Source organism: Clytia hemisphaerica, unplaced genomic scaffold (genome assembly GCF_902728285.1).
Source record: "Clytia hemisphaerica strain Z4C2 unplaced genomic scaffold, Clytia hemisphaerica genome assembly, whole genome shotgun sequence".
Lineage (NCBI taxonomy): Eukaryota > Metazoa > Cnidaria > Hydrozoa > Leptothecata > Clytiidae > Clytia > Clytia hemisphaerica.
This window is the reverse complement of record NW_027103648.1, coordinates 1,206,192-1,230,514: the sequence shown is the minus strand read 5'-3', so window position 1 is coordinate 1,230,514 and position 24,323 is coordinate 1,206,192. Positions and strand designations below refer to the sequence as shown.

Genomic DNA, 24,323 nt, shown 5'->3' with positions numbered 1-24,323 from the left:
ACCAGTCAGTTTATGTAATAATCGTAGTTGGAAACTTCTTGATGACCTTTACAATTTTGTCGAGACGCATGTTCGTATTAGCCTTGATCAATTTTGTTAGATGTTTGGAAAGCAGGGATTAGCTTCCTCCGTTTCATCTAAAGCGGCAACAATCAAAACTTCGGAGATTTTTATCTACAATGTTTTCGCACATCTTTGCTTTAAACGAAATCGTCTAGACTTTTTTAAACTAACTAAACTAACAAACAAATCAATTTTCGCTTTTTTTAATCTGTAGCAATATTTTTCAATGCTGATGCCACTAAGAATACGTGATTACCGATTTGCATTTTATCGTTCTTTTCCGTTCCGACTTGATTTTGAGTGTCTCTGTTTTTATTTGAATTATTTCCTTTGAAAATGCATTTTCTTTAAAACGTCGGTTAGAATGTCACGTTAACTTGCCGAGAAATGCTGGAAATAGAGCTATGTCCTTGCGGAAAAAGTCCTTGCAGTGTTTGAAACTACGAGGATAAACTATCAAACTTGCATCTTTTACAAAACAAACTCTTTCTGTGTGGGATCAATCTTAAATTTTTTTGAGATTTTACCCCTGATCAATAATTGATCATAGCTAAGCATTGACATAGTGGTTCTGTGAACTTGCATGCATTCATATGATTTAGTAAAAGTCAACTGCGAGTCGATTTTCCGGAGGAGATAATTATTAAACTCGGCCTCCTCACTTTGGAATTACTGGAGGAAATTTATAGAGAATTTCGCCTGAAGCTAAAGCTTTTATTTGTCTAAAGGAGAAGGCCTTTTCCCACATAACGTTTCTGTGATGCTTTGTCTGTGTTGGGAGGGAAGGTGCGGCTATTTCATTTGTCATCCATTTTTTGTCCTAGACAAAATCAAAACATTATGCGCATGTATATTACGTGTTTTTTAATTGATCACATGCTCATAACCAACTCCCACATTAATCCTCCTATTGTTATTCAAACAGTCAAAATATATCGGATGCCATTATTCTTCAGAAGAACTTCTTTACTATGAAAAGTTGTATTGTTATTGTTTTGAAAAGGGATAAGCTAATCAACTTCACATTATTCGGGAAACAAGCCGAATCATTATACAACTTCCTTTTGTTAATGACTCCATGTTCCTTCGTAATGATGTTTTTAATTACCTTTTCTCGCTCTTTTCAGCATCATATTCAATTGAAATGTCTATGTTTAGGTGTGTCCGGGGATATATTGTTTTTCGTGTTTTTTTTCTTCTCTTTTTCCACGTCTTAATTAATTGCCAGTTGGCGCCGCTCTGGATTATTCTGTTTATAAGATACCTTTTTGATTCTTCGATTATTGTTCTTTTTAATTATCATTTACAATTCGTCACAAAGTTAGTCTACCTGGTGCAGGCTATTTCTTTCCAGTCCTTTCATTTAATCTTTCACCTTCACTCTAACATACGCATTTTCACTTAGTCCTTAGTAGATAGCCACCTAATTATATGTTAGCCTTTACGACCATCCTTCTGTTTGTAAGTAGCTGATTTTGATTTGTAACCTACCATTCTGATAGTTAAGGCCGGTCTCCAATTTCCCGCGACATGAGCGAAAACTTTTTGATGTTTCTGTAAGGTCATTGGTCGTTTGAAAAATGAAGCAATTCCATTGCCATTGGTCAAAATTGACGTAACGGATGAAAAAAGTAGAACTTCAACTTTTTTATGACGTAATCTTTTCTTTAGGCAAAAAAGGTAAAGAAAAAACATTTCGCGCGAAAGTGGAGACCGGCCTTTAGGTTCAATTATTGCAAGTTCATATTTTCCCAGGTGCAGCTTTTTTCATCGTCAAAGTTATTTATTTGCTGTTTTTGTTGTCTTTGGGCAATTCTTCTAGTCGAAACATAGAATGTCAAAATTATTTGATTCGGAGGTGACCCGTATCACCCATCATGCTCTTTCGTCTATTCAGCTAACAAGCTAATTTTCTCGAGCTTTCCTACTCGAACAGATCCTCATCAACCCCCCTGAGTGTTCCAGCTACAGAGAGAGGACCTTTAAAACATTGTACTGGTTCATTTGTTACAGTTGCCAGTGGTGGGGTTCAAAATTGATGACAGAAATTCTTCATTTCCTCGTAAAGAGTATGGCTAAAAGAAACAATCTCTGCCATAAATTTAGAACACCCCTCAGATGTGTCACTGGTTGCTAGGTTTTAACCTCCCACCAAAGGTCATCAGACATGGTAATAACACCCAATCAGACATGCGTTAGTTTAACAACACATCCACCCACTTTTTTTAAAAGAGAAATTATGCTTAAATTCCATTACAATAGCAAGCACATCATCAAGAAAGATCTTTTAAAATATCCGAAATAGGAAAATGATTTTTGGTGAAGAAGTAATATTCTTAATGACATGATCGCTGTTTGACCGGATTCCGTTGTAAACAACCGGTAAATAGAATATATTGATGACCTGGATTTTTTTAACGGGACCATCACAATATTTTGTTTTGGTTTCTTTCCTTTTCAATAAATACCTTATTCAATTGATAATACAATAGTAATGCGATAGTGGTAAAATACTAAGAGAACCCAACAAACTTTTTCAAATCAAATAATATGGTCAATCTTCTTTTGGCTTATGCCACTTTGTCCTTTGAAGATATCCCTTATTTTAAAGAACCCAATTTTGTCTTGACACACAGACTTGTCCAAAGAAGATTTGTCGAAAGTGACGTTATTCGTTGTCATTTTCGAACGAAGATAGTTGATCATGCTCACATAATCTCGGCTTTCTAAAAGCACAAATGTGTAGCTCGTTTGAATCCTCGTTGGCTATTTGGGTCTTGAAATTCATATATCATTATTTGATCAAAGTTTCTTCTATGAGAGCCCTATGGAATTTCTGTCAGCTTGCCGAAAAAGATACCCAGCTGACACACAACATTCATCTAACGTTATATGAACGTCGTGAACATTAGATTAACGTTGAAACAACGTCATGTGCCAGCTGGGTATACGGAAGAGAAAATACATTTCAAAAAATATTAGGAGAAGTAGTGTAGTTTGCAAATGGAAAATTTGTTCGTGATGTCTTCCAGCGATATCTTTCCAACAATCAATACCGGAGAATACCGGAATCTACTTAAGAAAATGTTTCCAACGCCCAATGACATGGTTGTGTTGTAACAGTTTTCATTTTAACGATCATAAAAAGGAGAAGTAGGAAAAAGATATCAGAAGTAATCATTGGTCAATCAATCTTTCCTTCTCCTTTGTGTTCACAGCAAAAATTAACCAGCACAAATACGCAAAACAATACTTAAATTAACTTTTCTTCATAAGAAACTGAGAAAAAAAGTCTGCTTTGTCTGTCCTGACGGGAACTGGAAATTTTAGAAAGGTTCAAATTGTAGAAGTTTCAAAAAGAGTCTATTATCCTGCTAGTGCGGCCATAAGATTTTACTTTTTTCCTAAATTAGACCAAATTTAAGAACTTTTGCCACCCTGCTTTTCAATGGTTTTCAGGCCATTTTCTAATTGGGGTTTGATGCCTGTATCACAAAATAACTGATCTCTTTGAAAATAATTAGTCAGCTTCAAATTTTTAACTTTAAAGTATATTTAGATAGTTCGCACGGAAAAAGGCATTCCATAGGTTAAACTGTATCAAAACGCCTATGATATATTGTATAAACCAAACTTAATGCGCATTTGAACCAAAACCACAGTCGATATGTCAATTTATAAAACTGCCCCTCCCACAATTTCTTCTATGAGTCAAGAAAATCTCCTCCGAAACTTCCTTCTTCCGTCTTTTAAGTTACATGCTAAATAAAACATTATTATGTGGAGGGGAGGCTTTGTTATTTTTTTAATTTTGTAGTATCCTTCCCCATTCTTCCCTGTTTTCAGTAAATGTAATGTTCTTTGTAATCAGAGTACTATACACCTATTAACCATTGAGTTTAAAGCCCGAAGGGCTAGAGTAGAATCTCTAGCCTCTCTCATTCTCAGGCAAGAAAAAGTGAAGCCATTATTTCCCATCCAGAACGCGCCTAGAACGCGCCGCAATCGTGACAACGGATTGTATCTAGTGGTTCTTTTGGTTTTGATGACTGCTTTTTTTGAAATCTAGCGATAACTTTACTTTCAATACGGCGTTCTGGATGGGAAATTAAGTGGCTTCATTTCCCATCCAGGAGTCTCGAGTCTAGCCCTTTGGGTTTGGAAGTCAATGCTATCAACCCTTAGCGGCGCGGTTAGCTTTCGAGGAGATTTACAAGGAAAGTTTCTTTCGATTATACGGTATCGAAAGAAGCGCTTCCACTAATGACCTAGTTGGTCAAATCGAGATTAAAATAGTGAAAATAAGGCCCATTGTATTGTGGTTTATCCAAATTAAAGTTCAATGGTATCCATCATCATAAGAGAATTTCTCTTATTCGGTCAATCGATGGAAGTAAAGAAATCATTGAAAATATTATACAGCTTTTGATAAAGTCCGAGCGGAAACTCGTGATAGGAGTTTCAGTGATTTAAACCTAACTTTCAATCACGTATTCCTCGAACATCTCTTGAGCTGAGTCAGCTTTTGCGTTCATTCCTTAATGCATGTTCGTGCATCAACTTTTTCAAAACATATGTTTAATAACATATAACATGGTATTATGCGTCATCGGCTGAATTTGTTATTGGTATAACGTAAGCTGTATAATACCACTTGTTACATGTAGCTAAAGAGCTTAACAAGAGCTTATCATTCTTATGTAATCTATATCTGTCACGAGCTTTTTAACACTTTTTTGAAGACGTAAACATGTTTGAAAGAATGATGCCATTTTACATTTGCATTCGCCGCATTTTTAATACCTCGTACCTAATACCCTACCCTCGTACCGTGCTAATCTGTAGAAGGAGTGAAGAAACTAGCCCCAATGATATTATTCTTCGACTTCGACCGCGTTATAAATACCTTGCAAATTCTTTCCAAGTTTGTCTTGCAAATAGTTTAACAATGATTTTTCTGTTATTTTGTAAACATTTATGGTTAAGCCATAGTTAAGAATCGATGAAACATCCTCGCGGATAGGTGCAGAAATAAAAATTCTTGAAATATTTAAAATTCGCGTGATGGAAAGATCAATCATGGATAACCTATTAGTAATTTTAAACATCTCACGTTTGTAGGGTTTTAGTACGGAAAGTTATAGTACAGAACTTTTTGGCAATTTCGCCATGTTAGGGATCCTAAATCGTTCTCAATCGCAAACTCTTTCTCAGTCTCCCTTCCTTTCATTTTCTCCTCCGACCACTATTAGAATAATTCCTACGAATCTTGTTCAAATACTTTAATCGGATTAACTTTCGCGAGATCAAATTTCGCGATTTCGCGAGTTTTGGCCATTTTCGCGAGTTTTGGCCATTTTCGCGAAATTAAAACTCGCTAAAACGCGTGAGAATCCTGACTCGCGAAATTAAATCCACCACAAAATTTTCAAAATCGCATTTTCGGCTGAGAAAACAGTCAAAAGTCTCCATTTGTGGCAAAAAGTGGCTATTTTTCATCTGTTTTCAGGCTTATTCGCGAAATTAAATCCACGCGAAATTTAATCCGATTAAAATATTCAAATATTCTAATGTAGACTTTTACGTGATTTTACGGGGAAAAAAATACAATTCACCTAGTCTTTCAGACTTTTAATAAGAAATTCTTTAACTACAGCAATGCTCTAATTAACTATATTCTCTCATTTTCATTTCTAGAGCCAACCTGCAACACATTTTCCTGGACTCTGGAGTTTTGCCAGCAATTAAGGTAATAACCATTTCCTTTGATAGTTTCCTTCTTTGTTCATGTAGCCGATGCTATTTTTATAGTACTTCTCCTTTTGAGTGAGTAATACACGCATATCTGTTGGCAGAGAAACCGACAAGTTTGATAGACATTTCAGTTCTCGTCAAGCTGCGCGAATCCACCTTTTCGACCATAGTCGCGCGGTCAGGCGCGTGCCTCTTAATTTTTTAATTATCCCTCTAAACTCGATCCAATCCTTTTTCGACACATTTTTCTATTGTCTATAGGTGCGAAAAAAAGACTGGGACGGTTTTAGTGGGATAAAGCGGACAAAAAGATGCCCGCGCGGCAATTGGCCGCTACGGTCGAAAAGGTGTATCGTTAGAACAACGTTCACCTAACGGCCATGACATCCACATCAAAAGATGGTGTATGCTGGCTGGCTTTCTTTTCTCAATTACGTTTCCCCGATGAGCAATGCTTTTTAACAACCTTTAAGATCTCCTAATGGCTAATTTTAAACACTTTCTCGCAGTACCGTTTAGTTCCTTATGTGAAAGCAATTACGCCATTTTTTCAAGGCTTAATAATTTACTGGGTACCGATTAAACGGCTTGGTACATGATTACATTATTTTTGAGACGCTCAGCTCTTTTGAGCTAGACCTAGATAGCAGTTGTTATAATTGAGAAATTAATTATTGTCAATGACTAGGTCTGTAAAACCGAATCCAGAAAAAAGAATTTTATGCCGAATTTGATTTCTTCAGTGATTGAACAAAAACTAATTCGGTATAAAATTCTACCCTTTGGCTTCGTTATAAACGGTTCATTGCTCGAAGGTAAAAAAAGACCTTGGCTCGCAAAAGTCTACTTCATTGAAGAAGTTAGTGACCTCTAAGTGGGATGAATTTCCAGTCATCTCTTTGATCTCTGGATTTTAAACATTACATAAAAAGCATTCAGTCACTGAAATTTCAAAGAAACCTTTCTACGTTTTTGTTTTCATATGAATGTTGAACAGGAGGAACGGCGATTTCCCGTCCGACACACGGTACTTTTACCGACAACTTTATTGCCAAACGGATGTTGTGTACCGCAAACTTTGGCAATGCAGTCAATATGCCTTTTGTCCGTTTTGTTCCCCTATTAAATAATGATGATGTTCTCCCGGTATGGGGAATTTCAAAGAACAAGAAATCAATTTTTCGCTACACAGGAGTAGCGAAACAAAAATATTTTCCTTTACCTATTAAGAGAGCTACCTTCGATGAAATGCATTTTTTTATAAGAAGCAGTCAAATTTTAAGGGAGCCATCACGCGTTCGTTCCTTTGTTAATGTGGTATTCATATTACTTTCATTCTTCACTTGGTAATGACAAAAATGAAAAAGGTTCTTTAAATCAATATTTTCTTATATCCTTTCCCAAAATCTGATTTTTCTGAGTTCTTTCTTACGATTAGGCCAACCAGAATTGTTCTTCATGTTCTTCATGTTCTTATTGAAACAGGCGAATAAATAAAACATTTCTTTCCCGACATATCTGGCTGTCGTTGCCGGGAAATGTAAGATTAATTACTGTAATTAAATTCGGCTTAAGGCGTAACGGATCTCCTGTCCATCAATGGTTGAAAATAGTTTTCTATTTTTCGCCTTCTTCAATCGAAGAAAAGAATCTGACGAAATATTGAAAAACTAATTAATTATCCCATAACAAACCGTTTTTAATAATGTACTAGTATTATCTAGAATTTGTTGTGCAAACGAGAATCCAGGGGCCACTTTGGGGGCTTTTCCCTTTAAAGTATGTTTGGCAATCAACATTAGTTATGCACTTCTGAAAATATTCAGTCAGCCAATCGATTTACTAGAAAATCTGAATTTTCGGTATTTTCATACTTTCTCGGACTTGAATATAGAGATAGCTTTGTATTCATAACAAATTCAATTTCATACCGCATCGCAGCATCACTATTGAAGCGATATCAAATTTTAGGTAATTTTGCTAAAGATTTTAACCAAAAATAAAATGCCCTGCTCATTAGTAAAAAATCGTGCTCATTTTACATGAGAACACACATGAAATACCATACTGACGTCACTTTCAGGATGTTATGATTGGTTAAGAAAAAAAAGTTTGTGAAGTTTCCTTTGAAAAGTCTTCATATGGTCATAAAGAGATTCATTTTGTGTTTTTTTTTTTTTCAGAATCAGTTATTTTGCTCTTCTAGAATACCACAACGTCCTGTCCAACGGGAAACTGAATGTCAACTATCTCATGATACGGTTAATGGGCATTACGTTACAGTTTCTTGTTGTACCCTATTTTGTGTTACTATTTTTAAAACTATCATAAAAACAGTTTTATCCTGACGTAAAGGGACTGATCAATTTTAATAAATCTTAAAGATAATGAAAAATTAATATTAAAATTACATGTAAATTATCTATCAAGAATTAAAATTAATTTAAATCAACTTGAAGAATTGAGGGGGCGGTTTTGAATTACAGAATTGAAGTTTTAATTTCACCATATGACTTGATGAATAAAATAGCCTGTGCGGCAAAAAGGGAGCTCGTGTTTGTAAACTTTCCGCAAAGTTTTAATGTATTTTATTTGAAAAACCCCAAAATTTTCGATTAAAAATGTTGTTAAAAGCTTTATAAAATTTTAAAGGTATTTTATGGCTCATAACATTCGCCTAATAGGAATTACTCATTCCCTCTAAATGGAATATCGAAAGATTTATACCCTTCACTCAGTATGCCAGTAGCGTAGACAGGAGGGGCGCAAAATTTGTGTAGAAGAGCAGATTTCGATGACACTGTAATTATCTATTCATAATGTAAAAAGATAATTACAGTGTCATGAAAATCTGCTCTCCTACACAAATTTTGCGTCCCTCCTGTCTACGCTACTGGTATACCTTCGTTAAAGGTTCTTTTGCAAATGAATTAATGTTGCGCGTGATTGTTTTTGCGTGTAATATCGCAAAAATTTGGCAAAATGATAACTCCACTCATTATAGCACGGAATAAGTTTTTTTTTTTTTTTTTTTTTTTTCGATATTACTACGTGCCGAAATATCGAACCGTTACTTTCCAATTGCACTTGTGTCCAAACCTCAACGAAAGGAAAAAGCAAAATTTCATTATTTTTAGGTATAAAGTACTTCAGCTAAAATTGTTTTTTCCTCCCGCCCTTCTCCTCTTGTAAAGAATATTGTTTATTTTGGTTTATATGATGAAATCAACTTGACTGAACAATTCTTAAGAAGAAAAAAAACACTTATAATTTTAGTGCACACTTATTTTGAGTGCTTCCTTTTGATAAAGGGGCTTTTAAAATCTCAGTTAAAATTCTAAATTTAATTACCAATAATTGATTAAAACCTTCCAAAAGGATCTAAATAGTCCTAAGGTTGGAGGACCCCAAAGCAATCTATTTTTACGGAAATTTCAATTTCTCTAAGAAAAAACCATCATCAAACTTCTTGCCAACAACTGTATATATGTTTTGACCCTCTAGTTTTCTGCGATGATTTTGCCAGGATGTATTTCTCACGCTTGGAAATGGTTACCACTGCACTGATATTGACACTATTGTCTTGTTAAATGTGAAAGAAAAAAAATTATCGCCTTTAGCTTTAGCAGGATGAATCTCAAACTCTCCATAATTCGAACAACCACCCTTTATTCTTTAAGATGTACTGTCTTTGTTATAACCGGGGATATCGCGAATTATGTCGGTACTCGATCTTAATTCTGATTCTCCACCCACTACTTCTTCTTGTTGCTAAAAAGAGACATTATATCAAGTTGTATTAATTATTTTCGGAAAACTGTTGCTAATACAGACCATCCTATCATAGGAGATGAAAACTTCAATCGGGATGTTGACATCATTATTTAATGTTGATCCACATCGGGAAATTGTCGCCGTTACTAATAAAAACGTTAAACGCGTTGCTAGCCTGTTCTCTTTGTCGTTACTTCTTAAAGGGATATTGAAGTACTCCGGCTCTGCTTCGTGCATGTAAAACCTTCTTATATTTTACTTCTAATTTGTTAAAGGGATATTAAAGTGTCCCAATCTATTGTCTAAAAACATTCCTTCTTAAAATTATGGAAATCATGTTATATCCACTTTGGAATGAAAGTCTTGATCAGAATTTTCCTTTTACTATAATAAGATTTATACTAGGATTATACAGTGGATTTTATTCAATCCTTGTCTTCGTACACATTACACTGTTTTTAAAACTTTAAATTATGAAGATTCGTTTTCTCTAAAGTAGTAGATTCCCTTATAGTTCCTTCGGGGCTTTAAGTTCATTGGCATTGAGACACGTAATGGTTTTACGTGTCGCAAGTGTGGAACCAACACTATCTAAGTAGCGTAATCATTCTCCTCTATCCTAGGTCATACATTTATCCCTAGATTAGTATTACAAAGTTTGCTTCGATAGAACATCTTAAAATCTTATTTTCATTCTTTTTTTTTCTTTTTCAGGATTGGTTATCACCTTTACCAGATAATTCATTACCACACATCAATATCCGAAAAATCCTTCTACGTATACTCTTCGATGTAAGTTTTATTTCATCTTCCATTTTCCATCCAATGAATGAAAATATTTTGCTTTGACAAGAGACCCTATGTTTTACCCTAGCTGTGTTTCAATTCAGTAGGCTTAGATTTTTCATTCAGTCATTGAGTCAATGGTAAGAATAGTATTGATGGGACTGGTATTTTCAAAGCTCAAAGAAGGGAAATGTTTACTTTTCAAAAAGTACGGACAAAAAGTGAGCCTAAAGTTTTTTGGATAGATTCTCACTCAATTTTTGTGCTGCTATTTGTGAGGCGGAAAAATTAGTATTCTGGAATTTTTATGTCCCTTGTCTTTTCGTGTAACCTAAAAAAGGCTGCCCATCGAACCACCGAAAAAGACAACGGTTGAATGTACTGTTCTGCAGTTGTACCGTACATTACGTCATACTCGTCTTCCGGTGACGTCATTCTTTTTTATGGATCCGGGTGTCACGCAAGTCTGTTAAGTAGACTTCTGTCTTGACATCAATCGTAATGGGGTGCTAACTGTCAAGCTCTCTTTCGCTACATGTTCAAGTCAACATTTGGTTTTTTACTATTCACCAATCTTTGGAGTTATCTTTTCATCCCATTGATATTTGATCAATAATCTCAATAATTAAATGAAACCTATGTCTGGGAACTTATTTACCCAAAAGATTTTCAGTACGTTTTGCTTACGTTTTGCTTACGTTTTCAAGACTCTCCAAACATTTTGTGTCTTGGTGAAGTGATTGAGATTATTCTTTTAAAATGATGCGTAATCAACCTTCCAGCCATGATGCGTGATTTGGTGATAAACTACATGGAAGCATGCAAAACTTGATTTAGGCTATGTTTGCGTAATATTCCCAGGGAGGTGTACAGATACAGGGTACTGACCCATAGCCAGGTGGTGGTGTCTATTTTTGCATTTCAAAAAAGTTAGTACCCGGTACTACTTTGGGGGTGGGTGTGTGTATTTTTCACTCTTCAAGCAAGTAAAGGATACTATTTGGGTACTTTTTCCCCGAATTTTGCTGTTTTTCAATAAAAAAAGTAGTTGTAATAGTTTGACTTTTTTCAAATATTAATTTTTTTGATTTGAAATTTTTTTAATCGACAATTTTTTTTTACTCTTTTCAGAAATTTTTTGATTTTTTTGAAGACAAAACTTCCAAATTGGTTAAGAAGTGTGTGATGAAAATCAAAGGACAAAAGCTTCTGACTCCATCATAGATAGTTTGCTTGAATTGTCTGTCAATTTTCAGTCTGAAAAACTAGTACTCCTCTCTTGGTCTAATCTGTAAAATTTAGGGGTGGTGTCCCTATTTTTTACAGCAAAAATGAAGTAGTACCTGGTACTAAATATGGATGGGTGGTGGTAAAACCAAGTTAGTACCCTATGGGTTAGTACCCTGCCTCTGTACTCCCCCCCCCCTGATACACCCAGTAAAATGAAAATTCATTAATTTTGAGGGGCCTCGTGTTTTTAGAAAGTTAAAAAATGACCAAATCGTTTTGAGATAGTCGACAATAATATTTTGGGTTTTCGAACTTGATTTGAATGTAACCATAGCGTTTGTTTTGAGAGAACTTTTTGTTAAATAAATAGTTACAGTATCTTGCGAAATTATGATGTCCTAACGGATGAAACACCTAGCTGCTTCTTTGTTACTCGTCCTTTTGTTATTATATAAACTTTGAAAAAAAAACTTTCTCGCGAAAGCTTGACAATTTAAAGCAAGTTCGATGTTCGACTCGACACCCTGGTTTTGAAATTAATATTCAATTTTGAATCAATTTAGGCAACTTTGTACTATCCTTCTAATGGGCTCTTCCAGAAAAAATTTGAATATGGGGGTGGAGGGTATTTGTGACTTTTGACCCCCGGACAGCAATCGTAACCCCCGGACAAGCATCAGTTGACCCCCCCTGTGGACATTCAAAATTACCCTCAAACAGAGTGTTGGTTCTATTGAGGTGACGAACGGGCTACCAGGAGTTTCGGGTTTTGTTAAGCGCATACGGAACAAAAAGTTCATTCATAGTAATCAGTAGCCTGCACCACCCCGCCCATGGGCGCTTTTTTATTTTTGAAAAAACTTGCCTTGTGTTGCGTTATCTTTTCAGTCAGCGAAGAACAGTTTGGTACAGGCTAAGTAATCAGGAGAGACAATTTCTTTAATGACTCCTCGTGTTCTGGAAGGATTCATACTGTTAATTATAATTTGATTTAAAAAAATAGTAGTTAACCCTATTTCCGGGCGTTGCGGTATTTCAGAATATTTTGAACTGATGGCATCAACGATGATACGAGAACCTTGATTACTATTCTACTAATTGATTTGGCCGTTTATTTTTGGTTCTTTTAGTAATTTCTATAATGGGAAATTTTTTTCCTTCCCAACGCTATTAAGAAATTGTCGTTCCACCTCCCTTTCCGTTTCTGAAAACCGCAGTACTGTCTGCTTTGTTGTTGTTAAAAGAGAAACAAGTGGATATATATTTTTCCAAAGTCAGGTGCTTTTGGTTTTAGTGTGGTACCATGGGGGAGTTAGCTTTCTACTGTTTTTGGGCTTATTTGGGAAGGAAACACACTCCTTGCTAGAGCTTCTAAAGCTTTCTCGCACGTATTTCGAGAAAGAGAATTGAAACTTTTGAGTACTTTACAAGTTCCCGTTTACAATTTGTGTTTACGCAAGAAAGAGGTTTGAAATAGGATCATTATATCCGGGCTTACTTAAGTCAAGCGTCCGTTAGTCTTTCTTGAAGTTTGGCGCGTTGCCATCAACATTAGAACCAGACCACGGAAATTGTAATGTTTTTTAAAAACTTCATCATATGATAAAATAAAAATAAAAACTTTGTTATGGATATAGACCAGAGAGTTATGGTAACTAACTCACGTATTAAAAAATGATGGCGGCCTTTTTTCCCGTCTGTCAAACCTTTTGTTTTTGTTTATTTTTTGAACAATGCACACACCCCAACACTTTTCGCCCTCTCTATTGATTGTAAACGAAAAAAAATTGTGTCCCGTTAGATAATTGAATGCTCAAACAAACCAGACGTAAGAATAATAAACTATCCTTCCCGTCTTTTCACATGGCTGGTCTTTCACAGAATATATACCGCGCTCTTTTGTAAACTGTCAATGACTCAATGACGAGTTTCTTTTCTCACAACAATCTCGTCATAAGTAGGTGTTGTCAATGAGAATCTCGATTCGTTAGGGGTCAATATTTTGTAACGGTTGCTCTTTATTGATTGAGTGTCTGACTCGAATAAACGTGGAAGTGCGATGAAACTCGCATCTTAATTAACATTTCCCGGAACCTGTAACTTACAAAATCCCATGGAATTTCCTTAAAAAGCAGAACTTCCCCGAAAATACATACTAACCAATGTTTAAACTCTCAAATAGAAAATAGCGGAAATAAAGGGATAAATCATTATTTTATATTTCCTAGACCGCGGAAGTATATGGCACACGCCTTCTGCCCCCCCCCCGGTCATCTCTTGACTATTACTGTATCCTTTACATGAATTCAATTAAAAAATTTCATACAGTCTTGATTCAGGCTCCCCCGTTTGTTCTTTTTTTGGAAATCTTTTTTTGTTCGAGCCTTACCACGAAATGTTAAGAGGGGCAACGACTCGGTTTACGTCGTAAATTTCGCGATTGTTCGACCTCGTGAAACTTTGTTCGCTTAAAGTATACGATCTCTGACACCAGAGATATAGCATCGCATACAATAACATCTTAATATTCTTCACCATAATAAAAAACCGGCGACGTGACATCCTGTATTTCACAATTCTTCATATCAACCAACAACATGTATGTACAAATGGATTTTTAATTGTACCATTAAGTGGTGGTATAAACGTCTTTTTATGTACGTCGATGCCACATTTACAAATACATGATACCTTTTTGATAAAGACTGTCTTTTTCTCGCTCGCCCAAGTGAATTTTCTGTGCAGCAATCTTCATTCTTTACCGATAACTATCGCTTGAGTGTTAAAAGTGAATTCGCCTTTGTGTGAGTTATCAATTACTAATTACCGTCCATGACTTTTGCCCCGATGATGATATTGTACAAAGTGCTCTTCAAATCACAAATTACAAATTACAATTTCTCAATATGAAGAATTTAGAAATATAACCTTGAAAATACACGTTTTCTCATAAGAACAAACTAAATAAGAACATAAGGCTTCGATATGGCTAAAATATCAAGAATAAGCTAAGAAGATTTTTAGACTTAAAGCCCAAAAAGTTGTCTCTGATACCCAATCTGGACATTCTTTTTTCGACGCCCTTTCCCCGTTTATTCATTTTCTGAAAATTATTTTTGAAGGTTTCTTCTGTTCCTGATTATTCTGTATAGCCGCCTTTTCAAAAGATTTCCACCCGAAACACCCTTTTTCCAAACCATCGTTGAAAACTTTTCTCAACCCATCTCATTCCAGCTCAGCTGAAGAAAATTGGTTAATGAGTAAGGTAATTGCGAACTAAATCTGAGATGGAATCACACTTAAATTTCTTTCAGTTACCGCCCATCGACAGAATGATGCTGAAGAAGAGTGGCGTAGGAAGGGCGGTCATGCTTCTTTTCAAACACCCCAAAGAAAATATGGAAAATAAAAAAGTTGCAGGCAAAATCATCAGTAAGCAAGCCTGAGAAATGAAACCTAGTGGATTAAACTGACATTTTTCGACGATGTCAACTTATTTGATGATTCTCTCCAACAGAAGTTTTACCCCTGACAAAAAAACTTTAGCTAGGCTAATTTTAACCCTGACTTTTTCTCCGTTTGATTAAAATATAATTTGTAGCCATCTTTAACTTTCTCACAATTATTCTCTTAAGATAATTTCCTTTGAAAGCAACAACTATCATTTCTAATACCTTATCGGCCCTATTGGTCCTTATTGCGTTATTTCTTCGTCGCTGGCGTAATAAAGGCCGGTGTCGGGGATAGGAATTAAATAGGAGCCCGCTAAAAATGGAAAGAATTGAGCTTTGGTGTAATAAAGTCCCGTAAAAGAGGCCAGCGTGATAAGTGCTGCTAAGATGATATAATTTCATTCCAGGTAACTGGGCACGGCCCATCTTCAACGTCAGCACGAACATGTCAGACATGAGCCGTGAAGAACGAGAAAGCCGTGATAAAGCAACTTTACCCGAAACCAAAAAACGAAGATTAAGGTAAGTAAAGAAGAAATTTTGCCGAAAAGAAAATTTGTCGCATTTATCCGTTCTCTACAGTTTTTCGTCTCGGTAACCTTAGACCAACTTTTAATTCAACTTCAGTGATTTAGAGTAGTGTATAGGCATTCTTTTTGAAATTGATGCTGATACGAAACTACTTCCTTTATTACGATCCCACGAGATTGTATCCGATATTACACGACCGTCAAATTTATTTTTGATTTGAGGCACCCGTTTTTTAACTTTCAACCGTACTTCCGAAATCAAAATACGGAAGTATTAATATATTTATCCTTCCGCTATAGAAACCTTTCCCTAGGAAACCCGATATTTTCAACACAATTTTCTTTTCTTGTACAATGCGGGGAGGTATACCTTATCGGGGTAAAGTCGGGGGTAAAGTAGTTAGGGTTTATCTTTGCTAGAGGCAATTTTGGTCGGAAAATAAATTCATTTAGCAAAAATTGTGTCGTCGACCAACTCAAATTACTTATAATTAACTACTTACTAATTAACTTACCCGTGCAATACCCCCGCCCCATTTATTTGTTTTACATGGTGCATGCCTGATTAAGATTCCTAAGTGTGAATTATATCTGAATCGAATCGTTAAACGGCTAAAGTCAGCCCAACGATGTAAAAATAATAGATAACCAGCTTGCCTTGATTCTCAAAAAACATCCGTGTTACGGTTGTAAAAATATTAATGACATTTTGCATCGTAAAAAGTGCAATTAAATAAAAACTTGCTTCATTTGCAACCTTCTATTGGACAGAATCGATCACGTGATGTATATTTTTCCAAAATTTGGGTTAGAAAAAGTGTATTTTCCTATAGGCAGCCTCACAGAAGGAATTTTTTAATTAGATATTATTGTTCTATAACATTCATCTGTTTATTTTGTATCAGGCAACCTTCATGCACTTTTCATACGTGAGATATCGCATTTCAAATCACACATATATTTTTCAGATAACAGCATTTTATGAGCGTTTATTTATCCAGATGAAGATTAAGTGGTATCAGGCCGATCCGTAGTCAATTTGTCTAAAGATTGGTACCTTTATCCTTTGAAAAAAAATTCCAAAAGTTGCAGTAAATAACAATTCGAATTTTCTATCAATTCAGTGGATGTCAAAAAGTGTGTCAAAATCTAGCTAAAAGCATAACACGCACTGCACACAGAGCTTTTTAATAGAGTGCTCATTTCAATAGGAAAACAATGGTTGTTCTCTTGGGAGAAGTGCCTTCTAGAGGTAGTTGGTTATCTATTATTTTTACATCGTTGGTCAGCCCGTAAGATTAATTGTATTTTGTTGGAACATGTCAAAATAATCCTAAAATTAAGTCAACAATTACATGAAAGTGGATTAGTTTTTATTAATTCAATTCTCCTACTATATATTAACGCCTGCCACTGTTGCCCATAATAATTTCTTGTGGTTTTTGTGTTATTTCTATGTAGAAATACTGAATTCCTTTGCAATTTCTTTCAGTTCCGGTGCAGACTCGTCAAGAAATCGACTCGACGACGATGATGAAAACCGGTATGGCAATTTTACTTTTATTTTACGACGAATATTTCTATTTCACCTACTCTCAAGTGCCTTGCCGGGGGTTGGAATTTGTACCCCTGAGTACCCCCAAAAATAAGGTAAGGTTATTTCGAGCAAATTAAGAAATTCTTCTTTTGACAACTGAAAATATTTTTAAAGGGAGTTGATAAAGTCTGGGGGCTGGAAAAATATGAAAAAATCAACACGCAGGAAGTTGTTTATTAGGCACGTGTAAGCTTTCAGCATTAATTTTCCGCTTCAAAGCGGGACCTGGCGGGACCCGTTTTTACTGTGAAAAGGTAACACAAAATTTGAATATCCGAGCAAAAAAAGAGAAAGCTTTCAGTTTTTGAATTTTGGGTCCGAAGAAAAGGCACACAAAGCCTGAGGACTAATTCTTGGGACATATCATTCTAGTAAACAAAAATATCTCGTATACAAAGAGTTTCTCTACCCGCCCCATTTATCCATCCTGACTGGTAAAAATATGAAATAGTCAACCAGCTTTCCCTCTCATGTCCACATCTGGCCAAAACAACGTTATTTTTTTTTAAGAAATGTCTGACGTCAGCAAAAAATGGGAGGGTAAAAGCTGTTAGGCTCGATACAGGTTTATCGTATGCAGGAGGCGTGATTTTATATTCCATAAATTCTTGAATTCAAAAGGTATCCTTTAAAAAAAAAATTTGATATCGTTAAACCAACCTGGTTAGGTTTCTATGAAGGGAGTGGAAAGACGCGGTATTTTGTGATAATAACAAAATTTTAAACGCCCATCTCATTGGCCATTGCCAGGCTTTTAGCTTATGAATATTGTGAACGTTAGATGGATGTTGTTTGATCTCTCTAATATCTGGGTAGTGAATTTAATTTATAAACCATCATGGCGTTCCAAATCTACAGTCCTAGAAAGCCTGTAGTGACTTTGATTTTGTTAAACTGTCGTCTCAAATTCGATTTAAGTGGCTCATTTAGGGCGCATGGGGGTAGATTTTTCGATTTTACCCTTACAACACATGGTTTTCCACAAATATCAGAAATCCTATAAAAAGCTAGCACCTTCAGACGTTCATTCGGAGGAAGGATGCAAATGTCTTAAAAAGTATATTTTATTATTTTTTTGACAACACCGTATTTCGAATTTTTCTGTATCCTTCTCAAAAGAATAATGACATGTTTATGGCCTATGATTGTATTTCTCAATAATGGAGACATACAAAAGAACTTCACAAATTGTACTAGTAATTTCAAATCATACTCAGTTGGCATTTGCAAGGAAAAATAATGATCCTAATAATATTTTTAAATGTTATTGGAAAACTAATTAATCCCAATGAAAATATTGAAGTACAAGTTACGTTGATTGATCTATCTTTCACTGTTTTCCCATTTTTTCCCTTCGTCGTCAACTTTGGGGACGGCCTTAAAACTTTTTAGGGAATCCTTTATTATATAATATATCATGATATTTAATGAGGAATCTGGTCAATTTTCGCGGAGCCTATGCCCTCTTTACTTTATTTCAAGATATTCTTAGAATCCAGAATTCTATTTTACAAATGGGTTGACTAATTATCAAGATGGAATGATAAGGAGCCACTTTGATGGACAATTTATGAAGAAGAAAAATTTATTATAAGAACCAATGAATGAGTTTTCCATTTTTTTTCTATAATGAAAGGTCATGAATTTTCTTGAATATGTTTAACCTTTAAGAGCGGAGTTTACAACACCCCTGTTTCCGGTGAATCTTTTTTTCCTCAGTGGGGATAAAAATTCTTATTGAAATCCCAATTGGGATAGAAATTATATTGTTCCAATGTTGAAAAATCCAGTGGGGATGGTTTTGGAGTGCAATCTTTAAACATTGAATTTCGAATGGGGATGAAATCAAAGTCAATTTCTATTCCCAGTGGGGCTGAAATTCCAAGGTATTTTTTCACCGGGGACGAACTTTAGCCAAATTTTTCAGTGGGGCTAGGGTCCCAGCGAGTCTGTGACACAGGGGTGTTTTACATATTGTGGAAATGTTCCCGAATCTTCGGGTTAAGATTCTGTTGGATTCTGCTAAATTAAAAATACCTTGTATCATCTCAAATAGGAAAAGGAAAGGAAAATTTTCATTTAAAACTTTTTGGAATTGATCCAACCAGGGGGGGGGGCATTAAACTGAATCACATCACGCCTCAATTCTGAATGATTCATTGATATATTGGTATTGATGATGAATTACTATACAAACTAAAGAACTTTTTTTATGAGAACATCCAAAATTTTTGAAGCCTTCGGATGTTCTTAGCTTTTTGAGTTTTAAGCTTGAAAATGCTCTTAACATATTCTTATATTCAGCATAATGTGAGTATATTTGTCCATTTTCATAAAAAATTGGGTGTTTTAGAGTCCTCAAAGCCTCAAATGTTCTTAACTTGTTCTTAAGATCTTGGCCAACGAAGCTTTATGTTCTTATATAGTCTGTTCTTATAAAAAACATGTATTTTCATAATTCATATTCGTAAACAACAAATTACTTTCTAATAGCCCTTCAAGGTGTATAAACTTTTGACTTCCTGACAGGGTCACGGAATCTTATTATCATGGTGCTTTATGTGTTACCATAACTTCTTGTTCCAATTGCCAAATTTCTTGAACTTCATTTCATTTTTATTTGGACTTGTAAAATACATACATGTATTTTTGTATTTGTAAGAACAAACTATATAGAAACATGAGGCCAAATTCAATGGTTAAAATATTAAGATCAAGTCAAGAACTTTTTAAGGCTTCACGGACTCTAAAACACCTAAATACACACAGAATTATAAAAATAAGAACATTTTCAAACGGGATAATCTAATTCACATTTACATTTTAACATTGTCTAACCTTTAACATTAGACCTTTTTACGTGCAAGTTTCAACAAAAGCTTAACTGTCCATTAACTTTTATCGGACTTTAATTGAGCTAATAAATCCAAGGAAGTCATTACTGAGTTTCGTACATTCCTCATTAACAGCAAGGAGATGTTGGCTTACCTAATCCTTGCTAGCTTTTTATTCAAAACTATTATGGAAAGATTAATTCAAAGTTGTTGTTTTTAAAAATTGTGTTCAGCACTTGATCACGACACGAATCTGGACCTCGACCGGAAGGCTCCTCTTTCTCTAGCTGTCTTCTCGAAGGTAAAGATAGCGGGAAGCGCCACTCTTCTCTCTGAATTACCCCCACTTACCCTTGCTCCTTCTCTTTAATTGCTGACCATCAAGAAAAGAGGCATCAAATACCGAGTTTTTGGTATGATCCAGCCGGGGATTAAACCCAGGGCTTTACGAATGATAGCCGAATGCTCTAATTTTCACTACAAAACTTAAAACTGAAAACTTTCAAGAGTCAGTCGGATTCATTGAATGTTCGAGTTGAGAATACGCAATGCGCATCTTCATCCTCTTGAATAGGAGCACCTGAGCACGTTTCCGATTTTTTCCAGTCTTAAATCAAACCTAAGGAATTAGTCTTTTTGTACTATTTTGTTTCGATGATTAAAGCATAAATAAAAATAAAAATAAGTAAATAGATACAGTAGATGAGATTTATCATATTGTCATATATCACGTCTCGTGAGGTAACCAACCCTCAAGGGTTAACCATAATCGCTTCTTAACTTCAATTGCCAACTTCACTTTAAGTTGATGAGCTCAGAACTCTATCAGTGGACAATTATAGTTCGGTTTGGCCAGTCTTTAATTTGGCGCACAATAGTTTTTATTAAAGTTAGGTTCCTACTAGCCATCGGACACTTTCCAAATAGCGGACGAAACTCATTCATTCCTTTTAATTTTGCTCAATTTTGCGGATGGGTTCTAATTGGAGAAAAGGCTGGACTCAGTTCTATAAAAAAGTTTTATTGTAATTAATCTAAGTATTAAAAGAACCTGACCGGCAAATCTTCAATTAAAAATTGAATTAATTAAACGTATGGCTATCGATTTTAATTGGAATGGAATTTCTGCCAATTTCTGATGAAGAAAAATGGCAATTTAAAGAAACTATGAAATTGGTTGATTGAAATACCGAATAGCAGGGAATTAATGCCAATTGTAATTATTTTACATATACATATTCCGTTCGGGTTTTTAATGATAGCCTTTAATTGATCGATCTTGTGCTCTAATATTAAAACTTGAATAAGAATGGGTCCGCTTTATCGATTCTCTTTCCTTCCGGTACCGTGAGAACGGAACTAAGAATTGTCAATTTTTTTTATTAGAGGAAACTTACGGAAACTTATCTACGGAAGTCATTTTTTTATTGATAAGCGCGTACAACTTGCACAGTTATAGAAGGCGATACTTGTACAGTATTTTGAATGAGAGAACCGTTATCTAAAGAATACAATACTTGAACCATTTCCACCTCCCATTTTTTCACATTGTTTTTAAAAGGGTTTTGAGGGGGAAAGGTAAAAACACTTTGCAAAAATAGCATTTTTAGAGGTATGTCTACTGTGATTCGCTATCCACTCCAAATCATCGTGATTTTTTCTTCCCGTCAAGTATCTATTGTAGTCTTGTGGAGAGCTTGAAACTTATTGGGGGTAATGAAATGACAGGTTTTTTGCTTCGCCTCTTCCCGAAGGCTGCCAGTTGAAACAAAGGAATCTGTACGGGTTTGTTTGTTCTACCAAAACTAACCATATATTTTTCTTTCCTTTTCTATGCTTTTGTTGTCTATACTATGAATAGCAGGCTATGTTTATTTGTTATTGTTTATGATAGAGAATATAAAAGTTCCCTTAACCGCAATTTTTTCTTAACCCTCTTACGAGTTCCTCCTCGACCCCTTATGTATTAATGAATGGATTTTTGTTTCTTTAAATATCCACCCTAACCCTTTTTTTCCAGTTGCAGATTATGAAAGACTTACAATATTATTTTTGTAACGTTTTTTGGCAAACGTATCCCTCAGGCAAAAGAGACGTGCTGTTTATTTTTAATGCCACCCTAAGGTTTTTCAGACAATTGACAGTTATCAGAAAAATGACCATACAGTGTTTTTCAATGTACATGAAGTCATTTCCTATTAATTTTTTTCATGAATGAACCTCTCGACACTGTTTTGAAGTCTGTTTGGCACAAGGATGCCAAAATATTCTAAATTTGGAAGAAAAATACTTCTTTTTAACACTGTCGCTTTGCTAATACTGGAACTTATGTTATTTACCCGGTAGAAAATTATCAGTTGGCAGTTAAGATTTGTTGAAATTTTCTGCATTTAACAATACACCCTGCTCCCACTGGAAAATGTTGACAAAGTTTCGTCGGGAACAATATTTACAACTTCCAGTTCCACTAGGAAATTGACTTTGATTTGAATGGGAAATTGGATTTTTAGTTGGGAAAAATAGAATTTATATCCTAATTTGGATTTCAGTAGAAATATTCCTCCCCACAACTGTGGGTTGGGGAAATATTCCACCGGGGCCCCGGACAGGGTTGTTACAGGGTTGTTCTGATCAGCCAGGGTATGTTGGCTTTGTTTTTAGGCTGTTTTTTCCAGTTGGGTTGATACCAGATAGGGTATACCAATCTAATTATCTACAGTTTTTGAATTTCATCTCTACCCCACTATTAAAAAGTTACACAGTTACTTGATTTGATCATTAGTTAACCATTTTTATGTTTTAGCCCGCGAAAACCAGGAGACAAAGGATGGGTTGGTCGAGCCCGTGTTCCACTACCATCACACAAAGATTATATTAACCGACCAGAGTCTAAAATCGATTACGACGTTGCAAAGGTAAAAATGATCGCTTGTTTTTTATGATAACACCCTTAAAGATTTTTCTCGTTTCTGGCTCTTATTTTTGAATTTGAATGAAATTTAACCAAGAAATTTCAGGGATTTTCTCCCAAATTCCTTTGATTCCTTCTTATCTTTGGTTTAGTTGAGGTTGAGGGTACTCTCTTTTTTATATCTTTATTAAATATTGAATTATTTCTTCCATTATTTTTTAAATGACGTCAGATTTACACCCATCTTTGCCATCGAGATCTTTTGAAGATTTCTTCACTTTATATCTTCTTTTCAAAACATTTTTCTTTTAAAGTTTCATTTATAAATACCGCCTTATCTCTTGAACTTTTTTTCCGAACTTTACGAGTATCATCAGTTACTCACTCCCAAAAGGTGTTTACCTAAATTTGTTAAATTCTCAAGAAATCTTTCTAAAAATTATTTAATCCTCATACTTTGGTTAAAAAAAAAATCAATGAGAAATAATTAATTGCGTTTAATTAATTAGGGGTGAGGTGGAACCGTGAGAATCGTCGATTAGTGTAATGAAATTTTACATGATTAAATTCGATATCGTCTGCAATACCTACATGTCTGTATGGGGATACTGTAGTCCCTTTTATTCCTGGTGAAAAATGTCTTATTTTTCTACATGCCCTTCATTTCAGTCGTCAAAACGTGAATTGAACAGGTTCGAGAAACAAGCTCGCAAAGTGAAAGACCGACGAGGTAACAACATTAGCAGTACCAATCGTAAAGCTGTCGGCGTTAGTCTCAATGGCTCCAAACTTGCATTGTAAAGAAACGACAACATTCAAAAAAGCGAGAAAAAAAACTCTGGTCGGTTTGTGATGTGATGACGTCAATGTGGCTTTGACACCGCTTGTGTTGCTAAGGGTTACGCACCATGCGAAAGAGTCGGTAGTTCTGTGTCTGGCCACATCAGAGGGGCACTGAAAAGGTTGTGTTATTTTACGCTCTTCGATCAAGCTAGTGGAGCACTGTGTGAAGTATTTCACTTTGGGACAATTAAATTCTATTGAGAGAGTGTTGCCTGAAATGAAAGTATTAGTTTTTTTAAGTCTCTTCATGTGACTGATACTCAAAAAGTATCGATTTTTTTCTCTCTCTTCAAAATCCAAAATCTGAACGAAAAGAGTCTCAAATAAATTGAAAAAAGGTTTTTGTTGGGTGCATGCCAAAATAAGTAGACTAGCCGCCATATAATGACATGTCTTGTTTTCGATTCGAAAAATTCTTGAGTCTAAAAGTATAAACTAAACGTCATTCGCTTTACAGTATTTTGAAACATGAGGCTTTGAGGTAACTTTTGTTACCAAAGTAAAGAACTCTATCTACAGTCTCTTGCAAAAATCTGTAATCTGACCTAT

The 24,323-nt window shown here is 35.2% G+C and overlaps 1 protein-coding gene across 2 annotated transcripts in view; it reads left to right on the top strand.

Annotated features, from left to right (window-relative positions):
* Positions 1-23,997, top strand: part of LOC136803046 (protein IWS1 homolog A-like) — a 33,812-nt gene extending 9,815 nt beyond the window's left edge. The window contains exons 10-16 of one of the 2 annotated variants that reach the window (XM_067059801.1): positions 5,761-5,812; positions 10,306-10,383; positions 14,922-15,039; positions 15,467-15,581; positions 17,082-17,132; positions 22,824-22,935; positions 23,601-23,997. In XM_067059801.1, coding sequence (XP_066915902.1) covers positions 5,761-5,812; positions 10,306-10,383; positions 14,922-15,039; positions 15,467-15,581; positions 17,082-17,132; positions 22,824-22,935; positions 23,601-23,732 — 658 coding nt within the window. In that variant the 3' untranslated portion in view covers positions 23,733-23,997. The remainder of the gene's footprint in view (positions 1-5,760; positions 5,813-10,305; positions 10,384-14,921; positions 15,040-15,466; positions 15,582-17,081; positions 17,133-22,823; positions 22,936-23,600) is intronic. The other variant, XM_067059800.1, reaches the window with a different exon arrangement.
* The last annotated feature ends 326 nt before the right edge of the window (positions 23,998-24,323 follow it).